The 27,857-nt window shown below is 49.4% G+C and overlaps 1 protein-coding gene across 4 annotated transcripts in view; it reads left to right on the top strand.

The window, feature by feature from the left end:
- Positions 1–27,857, top strand: part of plcd1a (phospholipase C, delta 1a) — a 173,268-nt gene that overhangs the window by 93,380 nt on the left and 52,031 nt on the right. For all 4 annotated transcript variants that reach the window (XM_055649035.1, XM_055649028.1, XM_055649044.1 and 1 more), the window contains 2 exons: positions 3,064–3,228; positions 23,064–23,292. In XM_055649035.1, coding sequence (XP_055505010.1) covers positions 3,064–3,228; positions 23,064–23,292 — 394 coding nt within the window. The remainder of the gene's footprint in view (positions 1–3,063; positions 3,229–23,063; positions 23,293–27,857) is intronic.

The following is a 27,857-nucleotide window of genomic DNA, read 5'->3' as shown; positions in this document are numbered from 1 at the left end:
GGGAGGTGATTGCTCTCGAATATTCCCAATCCAAACCAGGCTCCCTGGACCCATTTTGAACTGGGAGGATTTGATGACAATCAGCTCCCACCAAGTATTCCCAGTCAGTATTTAAGAGCTCCTCACATTGCCCCTTCTGAACCTCTGATGCCTCATGTCTTATTGATTGCATAGAATCAAGAGTGTTTTGTTGTCATATGTCCCAAACAGAACAGTGACATTCATGCTTGCAGCAGCACACAATGTATAACATAGTATGTTTGTGTATGTGTGCCTGTGTGGGTGTGTGTTTGTGTATATTTGTATATATATGTGTGTGTGTGTGTGTGTGTGTGTGTGTGTGTGTGTGTATGTGTGTGTGTGTATATGTGTGTGTGTGTATGTGTGTGTGTGTGTATGTATGTATGTGTGTGTGTGTATATGTGTGTGTATGGGGTGTATGTGGTGTGTGTGTGTATATGTGTGTGTGTGTGTGTATATGTGTGTGTGTGTACATGTATACACATGTACACATACAATCACAATAATACTTTATTAGCCAAGTATGTTTTGCAACATACGAGGAATTTGATTTGCCATTTTAAACAGTCATACCAATAAAAAGCAACAGAACACACAAAATACATTTGAACATAAACATCCACCACAGTGACTCCTCCACATTCCCCACTGTGATGGAAGGGGAAGTAAGTTCAATCGCTTCCCTTCTTTGTTTTCCCACGGTCGGGAGCCTCGAGCCCTCCGTTGACGGGACGATCTCACCCTCGTAGCCGGCGGTGTTTGGGCCCTCCGCATCGGGGAGACAAAGCTTCCGCATCGGGGGGGGGGGGGGGGGGGGGGGGGGGGGCTGTCAACTACCCCGCGCCGAGCGATCGGACCCCGGGTCGGGGCTGGTTGAACCTTCTGCGTCATTGTAGCTCCCGACATCTACGGCCTCTCCCGAGACTGCGAGCTCTCGATGCAAAGTCCGCAGGCCACGGTTGGAGCGTCGATCCCAGGCAAGGGATCGGTAAAATCTAACAGACAAGCAATCATAGTGCAAAGAGACAGAACCAATGTCAAAGTCTAGACATTGTAGCTCCGAGCGTATTTGGAGGATGTAGTGTGCAGCAAGATGTCCAGCACTCTGAGATGGTCCTGTCTGAGAACTAACGCTCACTCTGCCCCCTTCCCTTCACTGGTCTCATAGTCACCGAGTTATTCGGTATGGAAACATTTTAATCGTTTAATAGTATCGCAGTCTGTGTGTGATTTAATGATTATATTATATTATCTGTGAGATCATTGCACCTTCCTTATTCCTCCCCGCCCTACCATCCTTTCCCCTCTAACCCCTGCCCCCCCCCCCCCCCCCAAAGCTTTCTTCCATGCTTGTCCCCAACTTCTGTGGCCATTCCAGCCCTCCCTCACTCTGCCCTGCCCTACTCATGCCACGGGTCAATTGTCATCCTTTACTGTATTTCCACAGACTAGTTCGATAGTCTTTTATTGTCACGTGTATCGGTCACGGTCCAGTGATTTGTGAATTACACGCCTCTAGCTTTTCATTGTACCGTGGTAAACGTGACACTAACCTCAACTAAACGCATCTTCCGCCCTCTGCAACCCTTTGCCTTTCCTCTCCTGCCTTCTCCTCCTTTCTCCGACCTTATCCCTTGTTGCAATTCCTTGCACTTCCCTACACATTCTTACACCTCACTCCCCCACACTCCCACCACCGACTGTGTTTGGGCTGCTCTTCCCTTCCCCTCTCTCACATTCCCCCCCCACCAGCTCACAGAACATGGCCCAAGCTGTCCACACAGAAGGGTCCCAACCCGAAACGTCAATAGACAATAGACAATAGGTGCAGGAGCAGACCATTCGGCTGGCCATCCCCAATCAGTACCCCGTTCCTGCCTTCTCCCCATATCCCCTGACTCCGCTATTTTTAAGAGCCCTATCTAGCTCTCTCTTGAAAGCATCCAGAGAACCTGCCTCCACCGCCCTCTGAGGCAGAGAATTCCACAGACTCACCACTCTCTGTGAGAAAAAGTGTTTCCTCGTCTCCGTTCTAAATGGCTCACCCCTTATTCTTAAACTGTGGCCCCTGGTTCTGGACTCCCCCAACATCGGGAACATGTTTCCTGCCTCTAGTGTGTCCAAGCCCTTAACAATCTTATATGTAACAAATGTCATGCCGCCCGACCCGCTGAGTTACTCCAGCACTTTGTGCCCATCTGCGGTGTAAACCGGCATCTGCAGTTCCTCTCTGCCCACGAGGTCCGTGCCAAACATGATGCCAAATTAAACCGGTCTTCTCGGTTTGCACGTGGTCCACCCCCCCATTCCCTGCAAGTGTGAATGTCCTTGTTCTATCTGGGGTTAATGACAACAAAACACTCTTGGCTCTCTATCCTGTTGAAAAGCCTCTGACACCACCATGGCATCTGCCTCCACCACCACCCCTGGCAACACGTCACGCGTAACCAACACACTCTGTATGAAAACCAAACTTGTCCCACACATCTCCGTCCAACTTCCCCCCCCCCCCCCTCATCTTCAAGCCATGCCCTCTAGTCTTCAGCATTTGTGCCCTGCGGTAAAATGTTCTGACTATGCCCCGTTTTATACACCACTATCAGGTTTCCCCTCAATCTCCGGCCCTCCAGAGATACCAATCTAAGTGTGTCCAGCCTCTCCCTGTATCTAACACCCTCTAATCCAGGCATCATCCTGGTGAACCTCCTCTGCACCCTCTCCAAAGCCTCCACATGCTTCCTGTAATGGGGGCGTCCACAACTGCACGCAGTCCTCCAATTACAGCCCGACCCAAGTCCGATAGAGGTGCATCGTGACCTCCTGACTCTTGGACCGATGAAGGCAAGCGTATCACGTGCCCTCTTTTCCGCTCTTATCTCGCTTGTGTTCCTCGCTCTCCACTTACCCCTCCCACCCCTCTCCATTTCCTCCTGGGTGTGCCCCCCCCCCCCCCCCCCCCCCCCCCCCCCCCCCCCCCCTCCCCCACCTCCACCTCCCCCCGGGACCCTGTGACTGACGTGTCCCCTCTGTGTCCCGCACAAGGTTTCATCGAGGATGAGGACGTGAAAGCCATGCTCCGGGGCAGCTACCTGCAGAAGATCAAGTCGAGCTCGTGGATGAAGTCCCGATTCTACAAGCTGCAGGAAGATGTTCGCACCGTGTGGTACGACTCCCAGAAGATCCTGAAATCGGCCAGGAGCCAAATCTGTGAGTGCCACGGGCCACGGTTGGGAGGATGGAGGGAAGGGGAGGATTACTGAAGCACCCTGCCAAGGGGGCACGTGCATCCCTTCCTCGTCCCCGCTAGCGACCCGGCTGCTGTCGGTCCGTGTGTGGAGTTTGCACGTTCTCCCTGTGACCACGGGGGCTGGGTTTCTTCCGGTTTCTCTCCCGCGTTCCACAGTTGGTCGGTTGACGGTCAGCTGTAAGTGTAGGGAACGTGTTTGGGAATCTGGGAATGTGTGGGGAATGAAATGGGATCGGTGTCTCCAGGAGACCGGGCGAGTGGGCCTGCAGTGGCGTGGAGCGGTGGAGCTGCAGCGGTGGGCACTGCAACTTGGCTCGCCCAGGCCAACCCAGCAACACCACCAGGACAACGGGCCCTTGTAGCTCGGCTACACTTAAAGCAACCTGGCCTTTGAAACTGGCGTTAAAACCTGCCCACTCTTGAATATGGTCTCATATTAACACTCTGGGATTGTGTTTACATATAGTGATAATTTCCTGACTTGTATACAAAAAAAATAATTTTGCTGTACCTCGGTACAATAGACAATTGGTGCAGGAGGAGGCCATTTGGCCCTTCGAGCCAGCGCCGCCATTCAATGTGATCATGGCTGATCATCCACAATCAGTACCCCGTTCTTCCCTTCTCCCCATATCCCCTTGACTCCGCTATTCTTAAGAGCCCTATCTAACTCTCTTGAAAGCATCCAGAGAATCGGCCTTCACCGCCCTCTGAGGCAGAGAATTCCACAGACTCACCACTCTCTGTGAGAAAAAGTGTTTCAGATTCAGATTCAGATTCAATTTTAATTGTCATTGTCAGTGTACAGTACAGAGACAACGAAATGCATTTAGCATCTCCCTTGAAGAGCGACATAGCAAACGATTTCCTCGTCTCCGTTCTAAACGGCCTACTCCATATTCTTATACTGTGGCCCCTGGTTCTGGACTCCCCCAACATCGGGAACATGTGATAATCTAGAACAATTCAACCATTGGGAGGGGGGGTGGTTGCGTGGTGGTGGGCAAGGGCTCGTTACTGTGGTGTTAGACTCAACACTGTGAGTGTAATGGGAAGGTGTTTCGTTTAGTTTATTGTCACGTGTACCGAGGTACAGTGAAACGTTTTATGTTCAGCGCGGAAAGACGACACATATGATTACAATCCCACAGTGTACAGATACAGAATGAAGGGAATAATGTCTGGTGCAAGATAAAGTCCAGTTATAGCTGAATAAAGATAGTCTGAGGCAAAGACCCTCTAGCGAGCAAGATGGCCCACTCGACGATATAGACGTAGTATGGTCACGGGCAGATTCATGGGTGATTTTCGGCCCCATTTCCGTAACCGGCTTCCGTCTCCGCACCAAAGATCCCATCATAGCGGAGCAAAGATACTAGTGCGGAGACGGAAACCGGTTACGGAAACATCCTCGTAAAAATCAAAGTTATTTGGTAAAAATCTTCTCATTTTCAGAATTATAATTTATTAACACAAACTGTTCCCCCGCAACGTTGATTACACTGTCGGGTCGGGTCGGGTCGGGTTACTGAAATGGATGAAAAAAAGGCCCAGGTTCCGCTCCGTTGCGTACTACACGTCAGCCCATTGCAGTTAGCAGCAGTGGTCTATCTTTGCTCCGCTATAGGATCTTTGGTCTGAGGGTCTTCAATGAGGTCGATGGGAGGTCAGGACCGCTGTGTGGTTAGTTGTTGATGGGATGATTGAGTTACCTGGTTAACAGATGGGAAGAAACTCTCCCTGAGTTTGGAGGTGTGCGTTTTCACACAAGACAGGAAGCGTGGGATAGTGGGATGGGTTGCAGGGTGCGCATGGCCCAATACTCACTCAATGGTCTCAGATCAGGAAGCAGTGCAAGTGTGCGCCTCTCAGCAAGGACTCTAGCCCCTTCCAAGTGTGGGGACGGACACAGAGCAGTTAGCAGTGCGTAGGGACAGGTACATTGGCCCACAATGGCCACGTTGAATATAATGCCAAGATGAAGATTCAAGATTCAAGAGTCATGTGTCCCTGATAGGACATTGAAATTCTTGCTTTGCTTCAGCACAACAGAACAGAGTAGGCATTGGCTACAGAACAGATCAGTGTGTCCATATACCATTATATAAATATATACACACATGAATAAATAAACTGGTAAAGTGCAAATAAACAGATAATGGGCTATTAATGTTCAGAGTTTTGTCCGAGAAAGTTTAATAGCCAGATGGCTGTGGGGAAGTAGCTATTCCTGAACCTGGTAGTTGCAGTCTTCAGGCTCCTGTACCTTCTACCTGAAGGTAGCGGGGAGATGAGTGTGTGGCCAGGATGGTGTGGGTCCTTGATGATGCTGCCAGCCTTTTTGAGGCAGCAACTGCGATAGATCCCCTCGATGGTAGGGAGGTCAGAGCCGATGATGGACTGGGTAGATGAACCAACCTCTCCTGCCTGTACATGATCCAAACCCCCCATTCAATAGACAATAGACGATAGGTGCAGGAGTAGGCCCTTTGAGCCAGCACCGCCATTCAATGTGATCATGGCTGATCATCCACATTCAGTACCCCCCGTTATCAGTGATGAGATCAGTACCCTGCATATTCACATGTCTATCTAAAAGCTTTTTAAATGTCCCTATCATATCTGCCTCCTCCACCACAACCCCTGGCAGCACGTTCCAGGCACCCACCACCCTCTGTGTAAAAACACTATCCTCCGCACATCCCCTTTAAACTTTGCCTCTCTCGCCTTTGTCCTCTGGCCTTTGGCATTTCCATCCTTGGATAAAGGGTCTGGCTGTCTACCGTATCTATTGCTCCCATAGGTTTACACACTTCTATCAGGTCTCCACTCAACCTGCGGCGTTCCAGAGAAAACAATCCTCGTTTGTACAACAGTGATGCAAGGAACTGCAGATGCTGGTTCACAAAAAAAGGACACAAAGTGCTGGAGGAGCTGAGCGGGTCAGGCAGCATCTCTGGAGAACGTGGATAGGTGCCATTTCAGGGGTTGGGGCCAGCATCTGCAATTCCTCGTTCGGTTTAGTTTAGAGATACAGCGCGGAAACAGGGTCTTGGCCTGCCGAGTCTACACCGAGACCAACTGAGTTACTCCAGCACTCTGTGTCTTTTTTCCCCCAAGTCTGTCCAACCTCTCCTTGTGGGGAAAAAAGGCTTGCTCTGCACATCTCCTTTGACCTCTACTCCCCTGGCCTTAAACCTATACCCTCTAGTCTTCATATTTCCGTGCGGGGGAAAAGGTTATACCGTCTACGCTTCCTAAACCATGGTTTTAATGAAGTTATCTTTGCTGTGCAGCCAATCTGGATTCATGAAGCTTACAGACCCTTACTAGACAGGTGCAGTGGTTGAGAGGGTCACCTCCTTTAAGTTCCTCGGGACCACCATACATAAATCCCTATCATGGGAGCTCAACACCAGTCTCATGATCAGTAAGTGCCACCAGCGACTCCACTTCCCGCGGCAGCTTAAAAAATTCAGGGTCAGTCGACCAGCCATGACCCACTTCTATAGGTCTACCATAGAAAGCATGCTCACATTCTCTATGCTTGTCTGGTATGGTCACACAACCTCGCAGGATAAGACTCGGCTGGAGAGAATAGTGCGCCGAGCTTCTAAGATCATCGGTTGCAGCAGACTTCCCTCAGTGACATCACTTTACTCAACAAGACTCACCAGAAAGGCCCAAAAAAATCATAGCAGATCACTTTCACCCGGCACATTACCTCTTTAATCTCCTCCCATCAGGAAGGAGATATAGAAGCATTCAAAGTAAAACATCTCGCTTCAGAGACAGCGCCTACCTCCAAGCCATCAGATATTTGAATTTGCACTAATCACTTTGCACTTTCTTTTGCACTTGCACTTACGCTGCTGGGTACTGTCCTTCCTGTATATATTGTCCTTCATACGGTATTGCCTGTATTATTTAGTGGTGTGTGTGGTGGTTGTATTGTACTGTATTGTATCTATCTGAGAGCGAACAAGACACATTCCTATCAACTTGTTGACATGGCAATACATTTCTTGAATCTTGAATCTTGAATCTTGAATCATAGATAGGACAGGGATATGGGCCAAACGCGGACTTGTATAGCTGGGACATGTTGGCCGGTGTGAGCAAGTTGGGCCGAAGGGCCAGTTTCCACATTGTATCACTCAATGACTCTAAAGAGGCAGGGACTATCCCAACGTTTAAGGAACAGTTGGACAGGTACATGGATAGGACAGATTTGCGGGGATATGGACCAAACGCGGGCAGGCGGGACTACTGTAGATGGACATGTTGGCCGGTGTGGGCAAGTTGGGCCGAAGGGCCTGTTCCTACACTGTACCACTCCATGCGCCCATTCAGTCCACTGGCCCATGCTGTGAACACACTCTCACCTGCATGCCTTTCATTTACATTCTGCAGCTCCCCACGCATTGAATCATTCCCAGCCACTCCCTGTAATAAAGAGATTTATAATATCAGCTCATGGCTGGATTTCGTCATTAGTTTTATTAGAGAGCTGTGGAATGAGCTGTGCCGGTGAATCTGTGGAATTCTTTGCCACAGCAGGGTGTGGAGGCCAAGTCAGTGGATATATTTAAGGCAGAGATAGATTGATTCTTGATTAGTCCGGGTGTCAGGGGTTATGGGGAGAAGGCAGGAGAATGTGGTTAGGAGGGAGAGGTAGATCAGCCATGATTGAATGGCGGAGTAGACTTGATGGGCCGAATGGCCTAATTCTCCTGTCACTTATGATGTTATGATCTTATGAATGCAGACCTTTCTGTCCTGGGCCTCCTCCATGGCCAGATTGAGGACCATCGGAAATTGGAGGAGCAGCACCTCATATTCCGCTTGGGCAGTCTGCACCCCAGTGGTATGAACATTGACCTCTAATTTCAGGTAGTCCCTGCTTTCTCCTCTCCTTCCCAGCTCTCCCTCAGCCCTCGGGCTCCACCTCTTCCTTCCTCACATCAGACTGAAGAAGGGTTTCGACCCGAAACGTTGCCTATTTCCTTCACTCCATAGATGCTGCCTCACCCGCTGAGTTTCTCCAGCAATTTTGTCTACCTTCGATTTTGCAGCATCTGCAGTTCCTTCTTAAACAAGGAAATGCGTGCAGATACTGGCATGGTGAAAAAAACACAAAGTGCTGGAGGAACTCGGCGGGTCAGGCAGCGTCTGTGGAGGGAATGGACAGACAACGCTTCAGGTGGGGACCCTTCTTCAGACCGATTGTGGGTGGGGGGGAGAGAGGTGGGGGCATGACAAAGCCTGGCAAGTAAGATGGTGGATGCAGGTGACGTTTCAGATCGAAGAAGGGTCTCGGACCGAAACGTCACCCGTTCCTTCTCTCCAGAGATGCTGCCTGTCCCGCTGAGTAACTCCAGCATTTTGTATCTAGCGCAGGTGTGGACACATGGGTGGAGTAAGTGACAAAGGCTGGAGATGAAAAAGGCGATAAAATGGTGTTTGGGCAGGAGAGGAGGAGTGCAGTGTAAAACTAGAGGGAAGTGGATGGGTTGAAGGGCCTGGCGAAGGGTGTACGAGGAGTGGGATAGTTGGGTGGTGGAAGGTGAGGATCTGGGGAAGCCATGTACAGCACAGACACTGTGTGGCGAAGGGCCTGTCCCCGTGCTGTACTGCTCTGCATGTGTCCATTGCTTGGGCTGGCCAGCTCCCGCCGATGTGTGGGGCCTGACTGGCTGCAAGGAAGAATTTCATTGTTCTATCCGGGACATATGATAATAAGACACTCCTGACTCGTGGGCCCAGGAATAGGGGACATGAGACAGGGAGATGCTACTCTGGGCAGGAACCGGTTGTTCAAGCCGGGCCTGCTCACCGCCTCTGGCCTGGGCGGCACCTCTTCTGCATCTCTCTCTCTCCGTCTCTCTCTCTGTCTCTGTCTCTCTCTCTCTCTCTTTCCCTGTCTCTCTGTCTCTTTCCCTGTCTCTCTCTCTGTCTCTCTCGCTGTCTCTCTCCCTGTCTCTCTCCCTCTCTCTCTGTCTCTCTCCCTGTCTCTCTCTCTCTCTCTCTCTGTCTCTGTCTCTGACTCTCTCTCTCTGTCTCTCTCTCTCTCTCTCTCTCTCTCTCTCTCTCTCTCTGTCTCTCTCCCTCTCTCTCTCTCTCTCTCTCTCTCTCTCTCTCTCTCTCTCTCTCTCTCTCTGTCTCTCTCTGTCTCTCTCTTTGTCTCTCTCTCTCTCTCTCTCTCTCTCTCTCTCTCTCTCTCTCTCTCTCTCTCTCTCTCTCTCTCTCTCTCTTTCTCTCTCTCTCTCTCTCTCTCTCTCTCTCTCTCTCTCTCTGTCTCTCTCTCTCTCTCTCTCTCTCTCTCTCTCTCTCTCTCTCTCACTCTCTCTCTCTCTCTCTCTCTCTCTCTCTCTCTCTCTCTCTCTGTCTCTCTCTCTCTCTCTCTGCCTGTGTGTGTGTCTGTGTCTCTGTGTCTCTCTCTGTGTGTGTGTGTGTGTGTCTCTCTCTCTCTCTCTCTCTCTGTCTCTCTCTGTCTCTGTCTATCTCTGTCTGTCTCTCTCCCTGTCTCTCTCTCCCAGACAGTGTACAGGCCCAGTGCCTCGGGCTCGCTGTGCATGTGTGCTCCCTCCCTTCCACCACACCCAGGGGTGTGTTCCGCGGAGTGTGGATCGACGTTCCTGCAGGGACAGGTTACTGTAGAAGCTCGACAAAGCCGGGCAGGCTGCAGGAGTCAACGATCCAACCACCTTGCCCCAGCCTTACACTCCCAGAGTGATCCTTACCATCGAGATTATCCCCGCAGCTGCAGAATTGAAATGAAGGCACAGACATGATGGCAACAAACAGCAGGAGGTCTGGTGCTCTCTCAAATACACTGTTGTACAGCACGGAAACAGGCCCTTCTGCCCAACTTGCCCACGCCGACCAACATGCCCCATCTACACTAGGCCCACATGCCCGTGGTAGACCCAAGTCCCTCTAAACCTGTTCTATGCCTGTATTTTTAATGCAGAAATGGACAAATATTTGATTAGTACGGTTATCAGGGGTTATGGGGAGAAGGCAGGAGAATGGGGTTGAGAGCTGCTACGGTCAGGCAAACGCCTCCGTTGCCATGCGGTGAGAACGGAGAGGTTGAGAAGGAATTTCTTCCCAGAGGCCATTCGGACTGTAAACGCTATCTCACCAGGGACTAACTCTACTGAGTTTTTCCTTCCATTATTTATTATGTAAAAGAATATGTGTTATGATTGTGTTTATAGTTTGTTTTGGTTGTTTGTCTTTTGCACAAAAGTCCGCGAGCATTGCCACTTTCATTTCACTGCACATCTCGTATGTGTATGTGACAAATAAACTTGACTTGACTTGACTTGAGAGGGGAAGATAGATCAGCCATGATTGAATGGCGAAGTGGACTTGATAGGCCGGATTTTGCTCCTATAACATGAGCTTACCTGTCCAAATGCCTAAGGATAAGTCTTAAAGCCCTGTCCCACGGTACGAGTTCATTCCAAGAGCTCTCCCGAGTTTCCCCTGATTCCAACTCGGAGATTTACGTTAATGGCCACTCGTCGGTACTCGGGGCTCTCGTGGACATTTTCCAACATGTTGAAAAATCTTCACGAGTCTTCCCGTGCTTACCTGCCATTAGCGAGTCTTCCCGAGTACCTGCCGTTAGCGTTACGAGCCGCTAAGAGACGTCCCCGAGCTCCGACGTACCCGCTACGTTCATTCTCCGTGCTTACCACTAGTTTTTTAAAACTCGGGAGAGCTCTTGGAATGAACTCGTACTGTGGGACAGGGCTATTAGAGTTATACAACATGGAGCCCTTAAGCCTTTAAGCCAACCGGGTGCTCCGGTTTCCTTCTACATCTCAAAGACGGTGTGGGTTTGCAAGTTACAGGATTGGCTTCTTGGATGGGACAGTGGGATAACAGAACTTGTGTGAACGGGCGATCGATGGTCGGCATGGACTCGGTGAGCCGAATGGCCTGTTTCCATGCTGTATCTCTAAACCAAACCCTACAATGAGTCAAAGTTGCTCATGTTTCCTCCTTAAACATGGTGACAACCTGCAGATGGGATAATTAAGGAGATCAGGGTGGAAACAAGGAACTGCAGGTGCTGGTTTACCAAGGCAAGACACAGAGTGCTGGAGTAATGTCAGGCAGCATCCTTGGACAATAGACGCAGGAGTAGGCCATTTGGCCCTGTGAGACAGCACCGCCATTCAATGTGATCATGGCTGATCATCCCCAATCAGTACCCCAATCCTGCCTTCTCTCCATATCCCCTGACTCCGCTATCTTTAAGAGCCCTATCTAGCTCTCTCTTGAAAGCATCCAGAGAACCGGCCTCCATCGCCCTCTGAGGCAGAGAATTCCACAGACTCACCACTCTCTGTGAGAAAAAGTGTTTCCTCGTCTCTGTTCTAAATGGCTTACTCCTTATTCTTAAACTGTGGCCCCTGGTTCTGGACTCTCCCAACATCGGGAACATGTTTCCTGCCTCTAGCATGTCCAAGCCCTTAACAATCTTATATGTTTCAATGAGATCCCCTCTCATCCTTCTAAACTCCAGAGTGTACAAGCCCAGCTACTCCATTCTCTCAGCATCTGACAGTCCCGCCATCCCGGAAATTAACCTGGTAAATCTACGCTGCACCCCCTCAACAGCAAGAATGTCCTTCCTCAAATGGGGTAGATGCACAGAGTCTCTTGCCCAGAGTAGGGGAATCGAGAACCAGAAGACATAGGTTTAAGATGAAGGGGAAATATTTCATAGGAGCCTGAGGGGCAACTTCTTTACACAGAGGGTGCTGTGTATATGGAATGAGCTGCCAGAGGAGGTAGTTGAGGCAGGGACTATCATGATATTTAAATGACTCTTGGACTGTTACATGGGCGGTCACGGTGGCGCAGCGGTAGAGTTGCTGCCTTACAGCGAATGCAGCGCCGGAGACCCGGGTTCCATCCTGACTACGGGTCCTGTCTGTACGGAGTTTGTACGTTCTCCCCGTGACCTGCGTGGGTTTTCTCCGAGACCTTTGATTTCCTCCCACACTCCAAAGACGTGCAGGTTTTCAGGTTAACTGGCTTGGTGTAAATGTAAGATTTGTCCCTAGTGTGTGTGTGTGTAGGATGGTGTTAATGTGCGGGGATCGCTGGGCGGCGCGGACCCGGTGGGCTGAAACAGCTTGTTTCCATGCTGTATCTCTAAACTAAACTAAATAGCAAAGGTTTGGATGGATATGGGTCAGGAACAGCTAAGTGGGATTAGCTCGGTTAGGCAAGTGGGTTAGCATGGGCATGTAGGGCTGAAGAGCCTACTGTGTGTATCTATGTCCTTCCACAAATTAGGAGACCAAAACTTCAAACAATACTCCAGGTGAGGTCTCACCAGGGCCCTGTACAACTGTACAACCTAACCTGACACCTTTCAGATAATAATCTGCTTTCCTGTTCGTGCCACCAAAGTGGATAACCTAACATTTATTCACATTATACTGCATATGCCATGCATCTTCCCACTCACCCAACCTATCCAAGTCACCTTGCAGCCACATAGCATCCTCATTGCAGCTCACACTGCCACCGAGCTTTGTGTCATCCGCAAGCTTGGAGATGTTACATTTAATTCCCTTGTTTAAATCGTTAATATACATTGTAAATAATTGTGGTCTCAGCACTGAGCCTTGCGGCACCCCACTAGTCACTACCTGCCATTCTGTAAAGGCCCTGTTAATTCCTACTCTTTGCTTCTTGTCTGCCAACCAGTTCTCTATCCATGTCAATACCCTACCCCCAATACCATGTGCTCTAATTTTGCACACTAATCTCTTGTGTGGGACCTTGTCAAAGGCTTTTTGAAAGTCCAGATACACCACATCCACTGGCTCCCCCTTATCCATTCTACTTGTTACATCCTCAAATAATTCCAGAAGATTAGTCAAGTATGATTTCCCCTTCATAAATCCATGCTGACTTTGACTGATCCTGTCACTGCTTTCCAAATGTGCTGCTATTACATCTTTAATAATTGACTCAAGCATCTTCCCCACTACCGATGTCAGGCTAACTGGTCTATAATTCCCTGTTTTCTCTCTCCCTCCTTTCTTAAAAAGTGGAGTTACATTGGCTACCCTCCAGTCCACAGGAACTGATCCAGAGTCGAGAGAACATTGGAAAATGATCACCAATGCATCCACGATTTCTAGGGCCACCTCCTTGAGCACTCTGGGATGCAGACCATCAGGCCCTGGGGATTTATCTGCCTTCAGTCCCAACAGTTTACCTAACACCATTTCCTGACTAATGTGGATTCCCTTCAGTTCCTCCCTCCCACTAGATCCACGGTCCCCTAGTATTTCTGGGAGATTGTTTGTATCTTCCTTAGTGAAGACAGAACCAAAGTACTTGTTTAACTGGTCTGCCATTTCCTTGTTTCCCAATATAAATTCACCTGTCTCTGATTGTAGGGAACCTACTTTTGTCTTCACTAATCTTTTCCCTTCACATATCTAAAGAAGCTTTTACAGTCAGTTTTTATATTCCCTGCAAGTTTTCTTTCATGCTCTATTTCCCCCTCTTAATTAACCCCTTTGTCCTCCTCAGTTGAATTCTAAATTTCCCCCAGTCCTCCAGTTTGCTGCTTCCTCTGGCTAATTCACATGCCTCTTCTGTGGATTTAACACTATCCTTAATTTCCCTCGTTAGCCACAGTTGAGCCGCCTTCCCTGTTTTATTTTTTCGTCAGACAGGGATGAACAATTTTTGTAAGCCATCATGCTGTCTTCAAATCTTTGCCATTGCATCTCCACCGTTAACCCTTTAAGTATAATTTATCTAGCCAATTCCCATCTCATACCTTCTAAGTCTCCTTTCTTTAAGTTGCGGACCCTCCGTGTCACTCTCCATCCTAATGCAGAATTCCACCATATTGTGGTCACTGTTCGTAACAAGAGGAGTTGAGGTTAGGAGCAAAGAGGCCCTTCTGCAGTTGTACAGGGCCCCAGTGAGACCACACCTGGAGTATTGTGTGCAGTTTTGGTCTCTAAATTTGAGGAAGGACATTCTTGCTATTAAGGGGGTGCAGCGTAGGTTCACCAGGTTAATTCCCGGGATGGTGGGACTGTCATAGAAACATAGAAACATAGAAAATAGGTGCAGGAGTAGGCCATTCGGCCCTTCGAGCCTGCACCGCCATTCAATATGATCATGGCTGATCATCCAACTCGGTATCCCGTACCTGCCTTCTCTCCATACCCTCTGATCCCCTTAGCCACAAGGGCCACATCTAACTCCCTCTTAAATATAGCCAATGAACTGGCCTCAACTACCCTCTGTGGCAGAGAGTTCCAGAGATTCACCACTCTTTGTGTGAAAAAAGTTCTTCTCATCTCGGTTTTAAAGGATTTCCCCCTTATCCTTAAGCTGTGACCCCTTGTCCTGGACTTCTGTCATATCTTGATAGAATGGAGTGGCTGGGCTTGTATACACTGGAAATTATTGTGGTCACTGTTGCCCAAGGGGCCTTGCACAATAAGATCGCCAACTAATCCTCATTTCACAATATCCAGTCTAGGGTGGCCTGCCATCTAGTTGGTTCCTCCACATATTGGCTTCGAAAACCATCCCGTTTACACTCCAGGAATTCCTCCTACTCAGCGCTGTTACCAACTTGGTTGGCCCAATCTATATGTAGATTAAAGTCACCCATGATAACTGCTGTACCTTTGTGACACGCATTGCCAATTTCCTGCTTAATGCTCTCCCCAACCTCCCTACTGCAGTTTGGTGTTCCCTACACAACTTGCCCTTGGCTATTACGCAGTTCTACCCATACAGATTCTACAGCATCCAAGCTAATATCTCCCCTTACTATTGCATTCATCTCCTCTTTAACCAACAATGCCACCCCACCTCCTCTTCCTTTCTGTCTATCCTTCCCGAATATTACCCCTGCATGTTGAGCTCCCAGCCTTGGTCACCCTGGAGCCTCGTCTCCGTAATCACAACTATATCGAGAAGGGTCTCGACCCGAAACGCCACCTATTCCGTTCCTCCAGAGATGCTGCCTGACCGGCTGAGTTACTCCAGCATTTTGTCTGCATCTTCCTAGCCATTAAACATTCCCCCCCTATCACCTTATAGCTATGCCCTCTAGAGTTGGACATTTCCACCCTGGGAATAAAAGGTTCTCGTTGTCTACCCTCTCTATGCCGGGGAAAGAGTTGTTGTTAGTTGGTTACCTTGTTTGGCGCAAGTTGACCTTGATTTGGTAGAGGCAATGATATCAGGGCAGCACGGTGGCTCAGCGGTGGAGTTGCTGCCTCACAGCTCGAGATGGGGAGGAGGGAGATTGCAACCTTCACGTGGTCCGCCCTGTTTCGACGAATGCAATCAACCTGGCGTGCACAATTAAATAAGATCAAATAGAACAAGTTGTCCTACAACTTTAGGCTTTAGTGCACGCCATACGCAAGAAGAAGAAGAAGCTCCAGAGATCCAGGTTCAATCCTGACTTTGGCTGCTGTCTGTAAGGAGTTTGTACGTTCTCCATGTGACGTGCATGGGTTTTCTCCGGGTGCTCCGGTTTCCTCCCACACTCCAGGTTTGTACGTTAATTGGCTTGGTATAATTGTAAATCGTCCCTAGTGTGTAGGATAGTGTTAGTGTGTGGGGATCACTGATCGGCGCGGACTTGGTGGGCCGAAGGGCCTCTTTCAAGGCTGTATCTCTAACAACAAGGGACGTGCCACAGCAGCAATTCGATATGTGTGCAGCATGAGGATTGGGTACATACATATATACATACACACATATATCTATCTATCTATCTATCTATCTATCTATCTATCTATCTATCTATCTATTAATATATAAAACTCAAACCCATCCGTCCGCCTGCAGTACGGATCCCTTCCTGCCTTTTGATTCGTTGACGGCTGCTCCTTCCTATCAGCTTCCAACACACTTCGAAACAAAGTTGCAAGACAGGAACACACTGAACTTTTCACTGCTGCAGCAGGCAGGGGAGGTGCAATTGAGGGAGGCAGGGGAGTGCTGGAAACTTACATTTGGCAACGGCTTCAGTTCCATTGGAGGAGACGGGTGCATGGTGGAATATTGGGTTGGGGGAATCGCACCATTGGGGGAGCAGACCCAACGGGTCTGCACTTGGTCTAGTTAATATATAAAACTCAAACCCATCCGTCCGCCTGCAGTACGGATCCCTTCCTGCCTTTTGATTTGTTGACGGCTGCTCCTTCCTATCAGCTTCCAACACACTTCGAAACAAAGTTGCAAGAGAGGAACACTGAACTTTTCACTGCTGCAGCAGGCAGGGTAGGTGCAATTGACGGAGGCAGGGGAGTGCTGGAAACTTACATTTGGCAACGGCTTCAGTTCCATTGGAGGAGACGGGTGCATGGTGGAATATTGGGTTGGGGGAATCACACCATTGGGGGAGCAGACCCAATGGGTCTGCACTTGGTCTAGTTATTATATAAAACTCTGTGGCTGCCGCCTGCCGTCCGTCCGGCTGCCGGCTGCCTTTCTTCCTTTTGATTCGTTTCCATCGTGTGATGTCACAATGCCCAATACACTCCTTCCTATCAGCTTCCAACACACTTCAAAACAAAGTTGCAAGACAGGAACACTCTGAACTTTTCACCTCAATGGAATATCACAGCAAGTGCTTCAACAGGAGGGGGAGGGCCAATTGGTATTGCAATTGGAACTGCTGCAGCAGGCAGGGGAGGTGCAATTGGAATTTTTTTTTAATCCACTGCTGAGGGAGGCAGGGGAGTGCTGGAATCTTACATTTGGGGACGGCTTCAGTTCTGTTGGAGGAGACGGGTGCATGGTGGAATATTGGGTTGGGGGGTCACACCTTTGGGTCTGCACTTGGTCTAGTATATATATACTGGGCATTTCATTCTAGATTCCTTCTTTAAATCCCATCCTCGCCTCCGTTGCCTAACACCAGTGTAGGCTAGCGGAATCAAGGGATATGGGGGAAAAGCAGGAATGGGGTACAGACTGTGGATGATCAGCCATGATCATATTGAATGGTGGTGCTGGCTTGAAGGGCCGGATGGCCTCCTCCTGCAACTATTTGTATCCTGTTTATATCAATGGGACAATGGTGGAGAGGGTCAAAAACTCCAAATTCCTGGGCGTGCATATTTCCAAAGATCTCTCCTGGACCCAGAACACTGATGCAATTGTAAAGAAAGCACATCAGCGCCTCTACTTCCTGAGAAGATTACGGAGAGTCGGTTTGTCAAGGAGGATTCTCCTGAACTTCTACAGGTGCACAGTAGAGAGCATACTGACTGGCTGCATCGTGGCCTGGTTCGGCAACTTGAACGTCAGGAGCGGAAAAGACTGCAAAAAGTTGTGACCACTGCCCAGTCCATCATCGGCTCTGACCTCCCCACCATCGAAGGGATCTATCGAAGTCGCTACCTAAAAATGGTGGCCAACATCATCAAAGACCCACACCAGCCTGGCCCCACACTCATTTCACCGTTGCCATCGGGGAGGAGGTACAGGGGCCTGAAAACTGTAACGTCCAGGTTCAGGAACAGCTCCGTCATGTACTATGTTTACACATTGTGTTGTGCTGTAGCAAGCAAGAATTCCATTGCCCTATCTGGGACACGTGACAACTCTCTTGATTCTTGGTTTTCCGTGTTTCTAATTGCAGCCCTTGTGGGCGGTAGGAGAGGGTGCACCACCCATGGCAACTGGGCCGTGCCAGACTGTGGTTCACAGATTTGCCACGTCTGTGAATTGATGCAGCACAGTGGCGCCGCTGGTAGAGCCGCTACTCACAGCGGCAGAGGCTCAGCTTCCATCCTGACCTCGGCTGCTGCCTGTGTGTGGAGTTTGCACTTCCTCGTTCTGTGACCGTGTGGGTTTCCTCCGGCTGCTCCGGCTTCCCTCCCAACGTCCCAAAGACCTGTAGGCTTGTTGGTTCATTGACCTTGTAAATCACCCCCTAGCCTAGTGTGTAGGGAGCGGATGCTGAAAGTGGAATAACATGGGAAGACACAAAGTGCTGGAGTAACTCCGCGGGTCAGGCCCACAGCCCTGGAGAACATGGCAGCGTGAAGTTCATGGTTGGCACTAATTGTAGGAAAAAAGTAACTGCAGATGCTGGTTTATACACAAACGGCACAAAGTGCTGGAGGAACTCCGCGGGTCAGGCAGCATCTCCAGAGAACATGGATAGACGACTTTTCGGGTCAGGACCCTTTTTCAGTACTTTGTGTCCTTTTGGGACTGGTCGAAGGAGAGAGGAAGCTGGGGGGGGGACGGGGGACTAGTCTGATGAGTGATAGGTGGATACATGTCCCTTCTGGCTGAATAATATAGTACTAGTGTGAACACGTGATCAATGGTCGGCATGGATGGTGATGTATCTCTAAAACTATGCGTATGTATACATCACTGGGATGGAGTAGCTCTTTCATGTTTCCAAGCTGGTGTGTGTGTGTGTGCGTGCGTGTGTGCGTGCGTGTGTGCGTGTGTGTGTGTGCGTGCGCACGTGTGAGTGCGTTTGTGTGTGTGTGTGTGCGTGAGTGTGTGTGTGTGTGTGTGCGTGTGCGTGTGTGTCTATTTGTGTGAATTCAGCGAACTCGGTCAGGAAACCTGGTTGCCTATGATATGATAACTCTTGTTAGTATGTGACATTCATTTGTGTTTTTTTAGTTTTTGAGATATCGCATGGCAACATCAGTTTGGAAACATTCAAGGCCGCTCCAATCCACCCTCATATCTGCCTTTTTAGTTTAGTTTGGAGACATGGGCCCTTCAGCCCAATGAGCCCATTCAGGGCTGGAGTAACTCAGCGGGTCAGGCCATCTGGTGTTCCACAGAGTGCTGGAGTAACTCAGGGGGTCAGGCAGCATCTGAGGAGAACATGGATAGGTGACGTTTCACAGAGTGCTGGAGTAACTCAGCGGGTCAGGCAGCATCTGTGGAGAACTGGAGTAACTCACGTTTCACAGAGTGCTGGGAGTAACTCAGCGGGTCAGGCAGCATCTGTGGAGAACATGGATAGGTGACGTTTCACAGAGTGCTGGAGTAACTCAGCGGGTCAGGCAGCATCTGTGGAGAACATGGATAGGTGACGTTTCAGGTTGGGACCCATCTATTTAGGGTCCCAACCCGAAATGTGAATCTGAAGAAGGGTCCTGATCTGAAACGTCGCCTCTGCAAGTTCTCCAGAAATGCTGCCTGACCCGCTGAGATACTCCAGCATTCTGTGTTTTTTTTTTTTGTAAAGCGGCATCTGCAGTTCCCAGCATCCAAGTGATAGATGCACACATTTGATTAGCAGGGAGGTGAACAAATATGGAGGCAAAGGGAGACACGGAGACTGAAGGGTGTTGATAAGAGGATTGAAAGAGGAGCAAAATGCAAAGGTTTTCAGAAAATCTCAGATAATAATCTATAGACACAAAGTGCTGGAGTAACTCAGGAGGTCAAAGCTGGCCCAGGGAGTTACTCCAGCACTCTGTGCCTTTTTTTATAAACCACCATCTGCAGTTTCTTGTTTCTCCAACAAACGATACAAATATTGTGTTTTTGCAGATCTACCTGCACTGCCCTTTAGTGAGCCGTTTACCTCACCGTTCCAACCCAAAACGTCACCCATTCCCCCTCTCCAGAGATGCTGCCTGACCCCGCTGAGTTACACCAACATTTTGTGTCTACCTTTGGTATAAACCAGCATCCGAGCAGTCCCTCCCCGCACGCCTTTGGTTTAGCCTCCATGGTGCCCTGTAAGGAATCATTCAGTCTGAAGAAGGGACCCGACCCGAAACGTCACCTCTCCACGTTCCCTAGAGGCGCTGCCTCACCCGCTGAGCTCCCCAAGACTCGTTGAGCCTTTCCTTGGTAAAACAGCATCTTGCGTCTACATGGGCTGGTGAGCATTCACGGGCAGCCACGGTGTGAAGGCGGTGTGGATGATTCTGACGTGTGAAACCTTTGCTGATCCCAGTCAGTGATGTACAGCTGCTGACTGGGGCAGTGCAACACCGTCTTATCTCCGTGGGGTAGGGGTGACAAGCAAGGGGGTCAAGATTCATGTCAGTACCAAGGCGCCCCTTCTAGGAATGTTTCAATGGTTCTTTAATGTCACATGGACTAATTCATTTTTTTCATACAATTCAGTTAAAAAAAAAATCCTACTAAACAAAGGCACAATCATGAATGAACAAAAATGTATTGTCACATGTGACAAGTCACCGTGATATTCACCCAAGGTGTGCAAACAGTCGCCACAGTCTCCAAGGACCTTAAGTGGGGGGCTACCATCGACTCCACAGTCAAAAAGGCACAACAGAGGATGTACTTCCTGCAGCAGCTGAGGAAGCACAATCTGCCACAGGCAATGATGGTCCAATTCTATACGGCCATCGTAGAGTCTGTCCTCACCTTCTCCATCATGGTCTGGTTTGGCTCAGCCACCAAGCACGACACCCGGAGGCTGCAGTGAATCGTCCGATCAGCTGAGAAGGTTATTGGCTGCAACCTTCCCTCCATTGACGAACTGTACACTGCAAGGGCCAGGAAGCGAGCGGGCAAGATCATCTCTGACCCCTCTCACCCTGGCCACAAACTCCTTGAATCACTTCCCTCTGGAAGGCGACTCCGGACTGTCAATGCTGCCACAGCCAGACATAAAAACAGCTTTTTTCCACGAGTAGTAGCTCTACCTAAGAAGCCATTTAGAACGGAGACGAGGAAACACTTTTTCTCACAGAGAGTGGTGAGTCTGTGGAATTCTCTGCCTCAGAGGGCGGTGGAGGCAGGTTCACTGGATGCTTTCAAGAGAGAGCTAGATAGGGCTCTTAAAAATAGCGGAGTCAGTGGTTATGGGGAGAAGGCAGGAACGGGGTACTGATTGGGGATGATCAGCCATGATCACATTGAATGGCGGTGCTGGCTCGAAGGGGCCAATGGCCTACTCCTGCACCTATTGTCTATTGTCTACTCAATAACCAAAAATCTGTAGCCTCCTTGTGCTCTGGTATTTTATTTAATGCACATGTTTAATCGATAATGTTTTATTATTAATGTTTAATGTTTTATGTGTCATTCCTAACTGTCAATGTATGTCATGTTGTCACTTGTGGGCAGAGCACCAAGGCAAATTCCTTGTATGTGAATACTTGGCCAATAAACATATTCACATAACGGGTGCTGACACAGCTACAAGGATTCAATTTCAACACAATTTGAACACATCCCATTTGTGCCCCCCAGCTTAGTTCTCAGTGGTTCCCCCACACTGGGTCCTCCTATTTTCTCCCCAAGAGTTGAGTTTAGTTTATTGCTGTCTCTTGTACCGAGGTACGGTGAAAAGCTTTTGTTGCGTGCTAACCAGTCAGCGCAAAGACTATACAAGATTACAATCGAAACATCCACAGTGTACGGGTTACAGGATAGAGGGAATAACGGGATAATGTTTACTGCAAGATAAAGCCAGTAAAGTCCGATCAAAGATAGTCCGAGGGTGCCAGTGGGGTAGATAATAGCTCAGGACTGCTATGTAGCTGCTGGTACAATGGTTCAGTTGCCTGATAACAGCAAGAGTATAAGAATAGTGGATTACACTGAGTGCAAAGAGCCGCCATGCTTCAGCAGAGAAACTCAGTGGGTGCAGCAGCATCTATGGAGCGAAGGAAATAGGCAACGTTTCGGGCCGAAACGTTGCCTATTTCCTTCGCTCCACAGATGCTGCTGCACCTGCTGAGTTTCTCCAGCTTTTTTGTGTACCTTCCACCTATCACTTGTCTGAACATGGGTCCCAAAACGTCACCTATCCACGTTCCCTCCCGAGGTGCCGCCTGTCCCGCTGTTACTCCAGCACTTTGTGCCTTTTGTGTATTAACCAGCAGCTGCAGTTCCTTCTCTGACTAGTTCTCCCCTCCCCTACTGTGACCCATTTTACCCACACACAAAAAACATTTGGACAGGTACATGGGTAGAACAGGTGTAGAGGGATATGGGCCAAACGCAGGCAGGTGGGACTAGTGGCAGATGGGGCATGTTGGGCGGCGTGGGCAAGTTGGGTCGAAGGGAACGTTTCCACTCCAGCATTTTGTGTCTTATCTTCAGTTTAAACCAGCATCTGCAGTTCCTTCCTGCACAGAAAGTAGGGATGGTGGGACTGTCATATGAGGAAAGATTTGAAAAGACTAGACTTGTATTCACTGGAGTTTAGAAGGATGGGAGGGGGGATCTTATAGAAACATATAAAATTATAAAAGGACTGGACAGGCTAGACGCAGGAAAAAAATGTTCCCAATGTTGGGCGAGTCCAGAACCAGGGGCCACAGTCTTAGAATAAAGGGGAGGCCATTTAAGACTGAGGTGAGAAAAACATTTTCACCCAGAGAGTTGTGAATTTGTGGAATTCCCTGCCACAGAGGGCAGTGGAGGCCAAATCACTGGATGGATTTAAGAGAGAGTTAGATAGAGCTCTAGGGGCTGGTGGAGTCAAGGGATATGCGGAGAAGGCAGGCACGGGTTATTGATTGGGGATGATCAGCTATGATCACAATGAATGGCGGTGCTGGTTCGAAGGGCTGAGTGGCCTCCTCCTGCACCCATTGTCTATGTTTCCATGTCTATGACAAGTTGGGCAGTTTCATATTCAGATTCAGATTCAGATTCAGATTCAATTTAATTGTCATTGTCAGTGTACAGTACAGAGACAACGAAATGCAGTTTGGGCCGAAGGGCCTGTTTCCATGCTGTGTGATTCTCTGCCTCTATGACCTGTCGTCCTCTCTCTCTCTCCCCGCTGCAGTCTCGATCGATGACATCCAGGAGGTGCGGCCCGGCCACCAGTCGGAGGGCATGCAGCGCTACGCCATGGAGATCCCCACCGACCGCTGCTTCACCGTCATCTTCAAGGGCAGGAAGAAGAACCTGGACCTGGTGGCCAGCGACGCCAAGGAGGCCCTGCACTGGATCGATGGCCTCACCAAGCTGAAGAAGAGGGACTCCACCATGAACAAGCAGGAGCGGCTCGACCAGTATCCTTCACTCACACGGCACTGGCTTCATGCCACAGATACAGCATTCAAACAGGCCCTTCGGCCCATCCAGCCCCTGACAGAAACCAGGGGGATAAGGTTGCCCCTGGGCTGCACAGTGCCACAGCTGCCTTCTAGCCCTATCCCAGTGTACGAGTTCATTCAAGTGCTCTCCCGAGTTTAAAATAATCAAACTCGCTGCTTTTACAGCCCTGTCCCACGGTGCAAGTTCATTCCAAGAGCTCTCCCGAGTTTAAAAACAAAATCAAACTCGTGGTAAGCACGGAGAATGAACGTAGCGGGTACGTCGGAGCTCGGGGACGTCTCTTAGCGGTTCGTATCGCTAACGGCAGGTACTCGGGAAGACTCGCTAACGGCAGGTAAGCTCGGGAAGACTCGTGAAGATTTTTCAACATGTTGAAAAATGTCCACGAGAGCCCCGAGTACCGACGAGTGGCCATTACCGTAAATCTCCGAGTTGGAATCAGGGCAAACTCAGGGGAGAACTCTTGGAATGAACTCGTACAGTGGGACAGGGGTTTTGCCGCTCTAGAGACCCCGGTTCAATCCTGACTGCGGGTGCTGTCTATGAGGTGTTTGCACGATATCCCTATGAATGCGTGGGTTTTCTCCGGGTGCTCCGGCTTCCTCCCACATCCCAAAGACCTGCGAGATTGTGGGTCTAAATGGCCTCTATAAATTAGCCCCCAATGTGTAGTTAGTTGATGCACAACAGGATAACATAGAACTAGGGTGAACAAGTGATCGCTGGTCGGCACGGGCTCGGTGGGCAGAAGGGCCTGTTTCCATGCTGTATCTCTAAACTAACCTGGAGCACCTGTTGGAAACCGCACTCTCACTGAGAGAACGTGTAAACTCCACAGAGACAGTGTCCAATGGCAGGATCATGAGGGGGATAGATAGGGAAAATGCACTGGCTTTACCCCAGTGTTGAGGGAAGCAAGAACTGGACGACATGGAGTTAAGATGGGAGGGAAACAAATTAATAGGAACCTCAGAGGCATCTTTTTCCCCAGATCTCTGGAGCTGTTAGGCAACAGGTATCTCACTATTATCTCGAATGAAATAAAGTTTAGTCCAGCTTACAGATACAGTGCGGAAACAGGCCCATCGGCCCACCGAGTCCGCGCCGACCAGGGGTAAACCATTTAGAACAGAGATGAGGAAATACTATTTCACACAGTCTGTGGAATTCTCTGCCACAGAGGGCGGTGGAGGCCGGTTCTCTGGATGCTTTCAAGAGAGAGCTAGATAGGGCTCTTAAAAATAGCGGAGTCAGGGGATATGGGGGAAAGGCAGGAACGTGGTACTGATTGTGGATGATCAGCCATGATCACATTGAATGGCGGTGCTGGCTGGAAGGGCCGAATGGCCTCCTCCTGTACCTATTGTCTATTGTCTATAAACTTATGCCTTCTAATGTTTGAATCCCCAGCCCTGCGAAAAAGACTGGGCATTCACCTAATATAATCTCCCTGACATCTCTACAAGAGCTCTGTACTTGTAATAATAATAAATTAAACTAAACTAAACTAACCTTGGCCAGATTCAGCCAATCTCAAAAATGAACTAACATCACAAGGTTTTGTTTATTGTCATGTGTACCGAGGTACAGTGTTTTTGTTGCGTGCTATCCAGTCAGCGGGAAGACAATACATGATTACATCAAGCCGTCCACAGTGTACAGATACACAATAAAGGATATAATGTTTAGTGCAAGATAAAGTCAGGTAAAGTCCGATTAAAGATAGTCCGAGGGTCTCCAATGAGGTAGATGGGAGGTCAGGACCGCTCCACCAGTTGGTGGTAGGATGGTTCAGTTGCCTGATAACAGCTGGGATGAAACTGTCCCTGAATTTCAAGAGAGAACTAAATAGGGCTCTTAAAAATAGCGGAGTTAAGGGATATGTGGAGAAGGCAGGAACGGGGTACTGATTGTGGATGATCAGCCATGATCACATTGAATGGCGGTGCTGGCTCGAATGGCCGATTGGCCTACTCCTGCAGCTATTGTCTATTGTCTGTTGTTTATCTGGAGGTGTGCGTTTTCATACTTCTGTACAGATTCAGATTCAATTTTAATTGTCATTGTCAGTGACAATGTACCTCTTGTCCGATGGGAGAGGGGAGAAGAGGGAGTGACCGGGGGTGAGACTGGTCCTTGATTATTGTTGGAGTAACTTGTGTCATCGCAGCGTTCGATGGGTTTAACAAACCCCAGCTCCGTAGAAACCCACAGTGTGCACAGCGATGTGATCCAGCCACCTGGCCCTGATTGATCAAAGCTCCCCTGGATCCCGGCCAAACTCTGCACGGAGCCTTGCTCTGTTTACTACCCACGGCACTTTGTCCTGAGCCGGCCATCCCTGCCGTGTGAGGCCTGGAGTGAGGAGGTCACACGATCTCTCAGCGGCTATGGCAACAGGGTGGAGGGTTGCTGGGCTAGGTCTCATCTTCACCATCCTAACCCACTTGCGGAGGGTCGTGAGTTCACGTCCCGTGTCAGGGATCGGACCATTTTAGTTTAAAGTACAAAGTTGATTTGGGTTGAAATGAATTGAGTTGAATTGAGTTGTATTGAGAGTGGAATTAAATTGTTTAGTTTACTCAAGACGTCATACAGTGTTGAAACAGGCCCTTCGGCCCAACTTGCTGCTGACATGTTGCGGAAATTACAAAGTGCTGGAATAACTCAGCAGGTCAGGCAGCATCTGTGGGGGCAATGGATAGGTGATATTTCAGGTCGGGACCCTTCTCCATTCCCTCCACAGATGCGGCATGACCTGCTGAGTTACTCCAGCACTTTGTCTGTTACTCAATATCCAAGCATCTGCACTTCCTTGTGTCTCCTTTGGTTTCAGTTTGGAGAAACAGCATGGAACCCAACTCCTCTGCCCACCGGCTTGAAGCCAACCATCGATCACCCGTTCACGCGAGTTTCCTGCGATCCCACTTTGTCATCCACCCCCTTGCACGCTAGGGCTAATGAACCTGCACATCCGCACGCCTTTGGGATGTGGGAGGAGCCCGGAGCATCCGGAGGAAGCCAATGTGGTCACAGGGAGAACGTGCAAACTCCACACAGACTGTGTGCACTCACCCCGTTTATCCCACCCACGACCCGACACACAGATTCAGATTCAAGATTCAGATTCAATTTTAATTGTCATTGTCAGTGTACAGTACAGAGACAACGAAATGCATTTAGCATCTCCCTGGAAGAGCGACATAGCAAACGATTTGAATAAATAATAATAAGTGTCCGGGGGGGGGGGGGGTGGTGGTGGTGATTGGCAGTCACCGAGGTACGTTGTTGAGTAGAGTGACAGCCGCCGGGAAGAAGCTGTTCCTGGACCTGCTGGTTCGGCAACGGAGAGACCTGTAGCGCCTCCCGGATGGTAGGAGGGTAAACAGTCCATGGTTGGGGTGAGAGCAGTCCTTGGCGATGCTGAGCGCCCTCCGCAGACAGCGCTTGCTTTGGACAGACTCAATGGAGGGGAGCGAGGAACCGGTGGTGCGTTGGGCAATTTTCACCACCCTCTGCAATGCCTTCCAGCCATAGACAGAGCAGTTGCCATACCATACTCTACAACTTTCATTTCACTGCACATCTCGTATGTGTATGTGACAAATAAACTTGACTTGAACTTGCCCACCCCTCTACAAGATCGCCCTTCACCTGGCAGAGAACCCAGAGAGAGGGAATGTGCTGGTGGGCAGGTCATCATCAAGGTTTGTACCACCAGTTAGCTCTGCCTTTGAAGGTGATGGTGAAGGAATATAGATGGGCCAGGCTAGCACTTGAAGCACAGGGAGGATAAGGGGTGAATTTATACAGGTTGAATCAAGAGAAGAAGAGATTGAGTAAGCAAGTCTTTTGCCCAGAGGAGGAAATGGAGAACCAGCGGACAAAGGTTTAAGGGAAAGGTTTAAAATGGTAACTTTTTTACACAAAGGTTGGTGGGTGTATGGAACGAGCCAGCAGAGGAGGTAGTTGAGGCAGGTAGTGTCGCAACATTGAAGAAATATTTGGATAGGGGAATCTGGGCCAAAGGCAGGCAGGTGGTACTCGTGCAGATGGGGCATGTTGGCCGGTGTGGGCAAGTTGGGCCGAAGGGCCTGTTTCAACACTGCATGTCGCTACGACTTTGTCAGCACCAGTCGGTGTTCCCACGGTGACCATTTCAGCCGTGTTTGGGTGACGTTCTAGCGAGGCTAATCGTCTCGCAAGTAAGCAGTCTGATAAGGTTACAAAGATGGGCAGTGAGTGCGCAGTCCAACAGATTTGTTGAGAGATGCTTGAGAATCCAACCACAGCCGGCTCAGCGGTGCCCTCTGCTGATGAAAGAGCAAAGTGCAGCCACCTGACGGTCAATGGAGCAAGACTGCACAAAAACAGGTCATTCAGCCCAACTGGCCCTGCTGACCAAGATGCCCCATCTAACCCAGTCTTATTATCCCACTTCAGGCCCATATCCCTCTAAACCTACACAATCCATGTACATGTCCTAGCTCCTCTGGCAGCTTGTTCCATATATGCTATG

The sequence above is a fragment of the Leucoraja erinacea genome, chromosome 2, assembly GCF_028641065.1.
Source record: "Leucoraja erinacea ecotype New England chromosome 2, Leri_hhj_1, whole genome shotgun sequence".
Lineage (NCBI taxonomy): Eukaryota > Metazoa > Chordata > Chondrichthyes > Rajiformes > Rajidae > Leucoraja > Leucoraja erinaceus.
Note: the sequence above shows the minus strand (reverse complement) of the source record. Positions and strands in the feature narration are given on the sequence as shown.